Source organism: Zea mays, chromosome 6 (assembly GCF_902167145.1).
Source record: "Zea mays cultivar B73 chromosome 6, Zm-B73-REFERENCE-NAM-5.0, whole genome shotgun sequence".
Taxonomy (NCBI): domain Eukaryota; kingdom Viridiplantae; phylum Streptophyta; class Magnoliopsida; order Poales; family Poaceae; genus Zea; species Zea mays.
In genome coordinates, this window is record NC_050101.1 from 165,544,513 (window position 1) to 165,550,411 (window position 5,899).

A 5,899-nucleotide genomic window follows, 5' to 3' on the forward strand; every position below is an offset into this window, starting at 1 on the left:
GTACTTTGTTTTTCTCTCTCTTCTATCTGCACCCTAATCCACGGTAAAACATGCGGAATAAGATGGGTATGAATGTACCCAAACAAGGTCCAAGAGGTTGGAGAACAACACTGTAAATACAGAGTAAACACTGGAAATAGCACAATCCCTGATCAATATGTTAGTCTTTTTGACTGCCAAAACATGACTTTCCCATGAAATACCTTGGAGTGCCTAACTGCCTATCAGCCCTAGTAGGCTCCATGTTAGAGACTCGGAAAATTTAGAGGAAAAGCTGGACAAAAGGCTGCAAAAAACCTGGAAGGGCGGTGCCTTATCAATTGCTGGTAGAATTACTTTGATTAATGCTTGCCTTTCTAATGCCCCTATTTATAAGATGTCTATGCACCTCTTGCCAAAAACTACGATTAAGAAACTAGATTTGAAAATGAGAAAGTTTTTGTGGTGGTGGGGGGGGGGGGGTGATAAGAGGAAATATCATCTGGTAAAGTGGCACAGTTGGAGGCTTGGGTATTAAAAACCTCAGATTGTTGTATATCAACTTATTATGCAAATGGTGGTGGAAGTTGAAAAACGAAAATGGGATGTGGCAAGGAGATAATAAAGAAGAAATACCTTCAAAAGAAAAATATCCATAATGTATCAAAAAACATTTCTGATTCTCCTATTTGGCATGATCTGTTAAAAGTTAAAAAGTTTTATCTTATGGACAGACAAGTGCAAACTAAAAAAGGAGACAAAACCAGATTTTGGGAGGATAGTTGGCTAATGGATGACCCCCTCTGAAACGTTGTCCCTGATCTTTACGAGATCTGTGATGAAAAAGGCATTATGGTCCTCGAGATGCAAAGAAAAAGTTGGCAAACTGATTTCAGGAGATGGCTACAAGATGAGAACTTTAAAAAGTTGAATGATATTTACAATATGGTTCAGGGCTATACAATCATGTGGATGTGCACAATTTTGGGCCATATATGAAACATATATGGAAAAGTAAAATCCCTTAAAAAATTAAAGTTTTTATGTGGTTTCTGCAAAACAATCTTTTGTTAACCAAAGGTAATTTGACCCAAAAAAGTGGGTGGGCGACACCAATTTGTAGCTTTTGTGATCAGGTTGAACCAATCGATCATCTATTTTTTAGTTGTTCTGTCGCGAAAGTTATTTGGGGTCTGGTGGCCAATTGCATCAATGCAAAGACCATTTCTAGGGATATTGGTCAATGCTAGAGGTGGTTAAAAAGACGTATGCCGGGATTGGATAACATTCATATCGTTGAAGTCTCACCTGCTTGTTGGGCTATTTGGAAAGCGAGAAATAGAATGTGTTTGAAAATGACCTGATAAAATCCCCAAATGATATTGTGTGTCATGCAAGTGCGTTGATTTTATCTTGGGCAGGATTAAGCAAGAAGGAGCTCCAGGACTCCAACAAGGCGCCAAGCTGCTGGTAAGAGCGGCAAACACCAAGCTAGGGTACAAAGCTGATAGATAACAAGGAGAATGAGAGAATGGGAGAGTCTGAGGATTCGCAAGTAACCAACAGTGATGATCGCCTGCGTCAAGTTGTTCCTGTTTCTATGTTAGTTGGTTTTTACTGTCTGAAGGAAATTTTCTCTACCGTTATTCAGTCCTGAATCAAGTTCTGTATTCGTTGCTGAAAAACAGTTATCTGCCTAGTAGGTGTTTCGTTAAAACTTTCTTTCTGTGTCTGCGATGATGATGATCATCTGCAGGTTGAATGTTCCCTGTCATGTAATCTCTGTTCTGGTACCTTAAATTCTGTATTTCTGTTACGCAAAAAATAGAAATGGGGATACCCCTTATCGAAAAAAATACATAATAAAGTCTAGAAAAACCAAATTTTGTTATAAATAATTCGAAATAGAAGGAGTATATATTTTTTTAAAAGCTCTTATAGTCTACGAGCCTTTCCTAGTACTCGTATTCGGTCTTGGTCCAAGATGCAGGCTGACCTTACTTTTTTTTTCGTCCTTCCTGGCTGCACGCCCCTACCCAAAGGGCCCAGCCCAACAGGATCCTCGCAGAGTCTCAATCGAGAGACCCGCCCTTCGTCCAGGCTGCAGACCTTATCCACCAACCTCCGGTCCACGGTGACTGGCCGCAAGCTCCTCCTCTCCCGCAAACACCCACGCCCACTCCATTGCTCCTCTCCTCCAACATCGCTCACGCGGTCTCCTCTCCCCGCTCAGCTCCGCTCCGCTCCCGGAGACACGCAAGCTTCCCGTTCCCGGGAACGCGCACTAAAGATGCCTCCAGCCTTCGCCGCCGCACCTTCCTCCTCGATGTAAGCGTCTGAGCGCCGAACCACTGGCCCTCAAAGCCCTTGTACTTCTGTACTGCTGGTGCTTGTAAAATATGTGTATATATATTTCAGATGTGGCGTTCGCATCCCAACTGTGCGCCGTTTCGAAGCGCAAAGCACGGTTTCCACGCCCAGATTTATGCGTAATCGGGTGGCAGGTAAGGCACCGCTCCCCGCGTTGCAGTGCACCACATTATCAGAATTGCCAACGGTTAATAGTTGATAGTGCAGCCTTCAAGTTTCAGTTAGTTTATTTTCTGGATAGTGGGTATACAACCACAATTTTAAGCTAACAGTTGGGCCAAATACATGAGTGCCCTTTTTCGGTTCTCGCATTTTCTGTTGATATCTGGAAGCCTGCATTGGATCTGTCAGCGCCATTGCCACTATACCACCACACCTTTACCTTTTAAATAAAATCGCGCCATTTGTGAATTATTTTGTACACTTCAACAAGTGCAGAAAACAAAATCATGATAGTAATAGGTCAAAGCCTGTAGATTCTCAAGCTCAATGGAAAGTTAAACATGCAAACTGCTGATTGCTCATAGGCCTATTTATATTCATTATTATGTTTTCTATTACTTTTGTGGACTGTTCATAAAGCGTAGCTGTTTATTTGATAATTAGTAGCCCAACACCAACATCCACACTATTGTTGCAGCAAAAACACGGTCTACATCAGCTTGGTCCTTGAAGGCTGGCTTGTGGGATTCTCTCAGATCTGGGTAAAGTACATTGTCTGCACTTGCAAACACTTCATTTCTATGATTTCTTTAGGTTTTATGTTATCTATACCTTGACATGCATCTACTGGTGTAAATAAACTTCTCCTTGTTACAAATTCTTGCCTTAGCAGAAAAGGCTAAAACAGTTTATTCCCATGATGTCGGGATAAAGTAAGAAAAGTTGAACAGGTAGGGATTTGCTCCTTGCTAATTTTAAGCCCGAGAAACATATAAATATGTAGTAGTGGGATCATATCATGTATGAACAAAGGTTTTTTTTTTACTTTTGGAGACTTTGAATCTTGTAGCAACAGCCAACAGGGGTTTGATGAAATTGTTTGTTTTCGGTATGAAACTCTAGTTATTTCCCTTTGACTAACAATGATATCTCCCAGCCTTTTGGCAGGCATAAAGCCTGAAACCACACAATTTTTAGTCATGTTTTACAATCTTGGAATTTCATTTGTGACATTCAATAGTGTTGCATACATGCCTTTGGTTTTCAATCTTATGGACAAAAAAATGGAAATGCATTTGTTTTCAGCCTTTTGAAGAATAATAGCAGTACAGAGACAGTAGAGCCACCACCAGCACCACTTGAAGTGGAAGAGCCTTTGCCTGTGGAAATAGTACTCCTAGAAAGAACACTACCTGATGGAAGCACAGAACAAATTTTATTTTCTTCAGCCGGAGATGTTGATGTATATGATCTCCAAGCCTTATGCAATAAGGTGACCTTTCATCAATCCCGATATTTCTCAGTATTATGTAGTCAATGAACTTAATGCTTCTTCTCTTAACAAATATAATTTGTTTTGAATATTGATCCACATAACAAACATGTTTGTTTTAAATATTTGATCTCACAGGTAGGATGGCCACGCAGGCCTCTTTCAAAGATAGCAGCCTCATTAAGAAATAGCTACTTGGTTGCTACACTATATTCAATAATTAGATCTTCAGAAACAGGTACTTGCCTCATTGTTTGATCATCACAGGCTCTTCTGTGGTCATATGCATTAGTTGAGGCACAGGTCCTAATCTGAAGGTTATTTGCAGAAATTCATTTTTCTAGATGATGAACATCTTAGTGTACTTGTAGAAGTTATTTGACAGAGGGAGAAGAGAAGAAACAGCTCATTGGGATGGCACGAGCAACCTCAGACCATGCCTTCAATGCAACGATTTGGGATGTCCTTGTTGATCCTTCATACCAGGTGAGCTAGTGAATGTTTTGCCTTTTCAGAATCCTACCCCACCATTTCTGCTGTCTATATTAAAGAAGAATTATCATGAATGGCTGAGACTTCAATTATTTCAGGGTCAGGGTCTTGGTAAAGCACTCATGGAGAAAGTAATTCGTACTTTGCTCCAGCGAGACATCAACAACATTACACTGTTTGCGGATAACAAAGGTACAGATTTCAAAATCTTCTACAGCACCTTACCTTGTGTAAAGAAAAACGAATTTGTATGCCGTGTCAAAGAAGAATAGTTGGATATTGACTTATCTGTACATGTGCTGCAAAATCCTGTAAATATGTTTATTCTCTGAATAATTGCAAGTGCCATGGAAAAAGGACGATGTAGGCACCACTTGCTTTTTTATTCGCGTTGAGAAGATAATTTATAATTGTGAAAAGGTGCAAAATGTAGGATGGATGGAGATCATGAAAATCAGTGACTGCAACACTGCAGTATTTCTCTGGACTAACGTTTGTTTATATTAAAACTGTAATCGCGACACTGCAGTATTTCTGTGGACTAGCGTTTGTTTATATTTACCACTCTTTCATTCTTGCTGTCTGCAGTTATAGATTTCTACAAGAACCTGGGGTTCGAAGTTGATCCTCAAGGCATCAAGGGCATGTTCTGGTACCCCAGATTTTAGCACCAGCAGCCAGATATATCGTTCGAGGGGTTGTTGTACTTGAAGCATCTCCCCGTTCTGAAAGGGTAATTGACAGGTCAGGGCTCCACGCCCTGATGGATCTCGCACTTAATATTTCATCCTTGGTGAGAAGCTGTAATTTTCTTCAATGCTAAAACGACCATGTGATCGGCTCAACTCTCCGCACCCCTGTTGTAACCATAACCCCAACAAAACACGCTATTTGTAATACCCGTGTTTCATACATGCGCTCTAGACTCTTGCCATCTGTATGTAACGTACGCTTTCAAATTTCTACATTCGAAATGGAAAAAAAAACTGTATCCATCAGTTATCCATATGCGCACACCATCAGTTTTTACTGTCTCTTGGAAAGAATTTGCTTTCCATCAACATCCACTTGCTGTTGCTGGAACTGTAACTTAAGTTGAGTCGCCGTTTGCTTCAACCACCTAGAAGTTCCTACACATACTAGAGGCAAACTGGAGACTCAAATCAGTTACCCATGCTAAAGTGGCCTGATTTTAGCTGAGTTGTTGCTGTTGGTGTCAGTTGCCTATGAAGATATTTTCGAGCAGCAAAGCATCGAAGTGAACTCATGGAGCTCATGTCATTGGCCGTCCGTTGAGCTGGTCACGGATGCTTAACTTTCTCGTTGGTTTGGCAAAGCCATCGAATGGTGATGTCGACGTGGAGTCGCCAGTTGTATCAACATCATCGTTGTATTGTATCGTCGACTGCAAGCTGCTGGTCCAGCAGCAGCTCAGCGCACGCGTTCTTGACCACATATCCCAAACTGTTCATCAGGTTGTGGCTATATCCATCGATAAGTGCTTCGAGGCGGATTTACTAGTCGTCAGTTTCATGCACGTTTGCAGCCCACAGAAATATATATAGAAAAACTAGCTTCGGTTAGTTTAAACTGATATGATGCACTTAATTGCAGGACATGCTT

The 5,899-nt window shown here is 41.0% G+C and overlaps 1 protein-coding gene across 1 annotated transcript; it reads left to right on the top strand.

Moving 5' to 3' along the window:
• Positions 1 to 2,062: 2,062 nt before the first annotated feature.
• LOC100194006 (Acetyltransferase NSI) lies at positions 2,063 to 5,272 on the top strand. Its single transcript, NM_001351953.1, has 8 exons — positions 2,063 to 2,307; positions 2,398 to 2,483; positions 2,990 to 3,053; positions 3,598 to 3,784; positions 3,923 to 4,022; positions 4,170 to 4,270; positions 4,375 to 4,468; positions 4,865 to 5,272. The coding sequence occupies exons 1-8, from the start codon at positions 2,270 to 2,272 to the stop codon at positions 4,942 to 4,944; spliced, it is 750 nt and encodes a 249-aa protein (NP_001338882.1). The 5' UTR covers positions 2,063 to 2,269; the 3' UTR covers positions 4,945 to 5,272.
• The last annotated feature ends 627 nt before the right edge of the window (positions 5,273 to 5,899 follow it).

What these genes read in the sequence shown, in the direction of transcription:
- LOC100194006 (NM_001351953.1), top strand. Translation starts at nt 2,270, where the DNA reads ATGCCTCCAGCCTTCGCCGCCGCACCTTCCTCCTCGAT. An exon ending in AATTAGATCTTCAGAAACAG is followed by an intron (nt 4,023 to 4,169) that starts GTACTTGCCTCA and finishes GTTATTTGACAG; the next exon opens with AGGGAGAAGAGAAGAAACAG. An exon ending in TTGTTGATCCTTCATACCAG is followed by an intron (nt 4,271 to 4,374) that starts GTGAGCTAGTGA and finishes CAATTATTTCAG; the next exon opens with GGTCAGGGTCTTGGTAAAGC.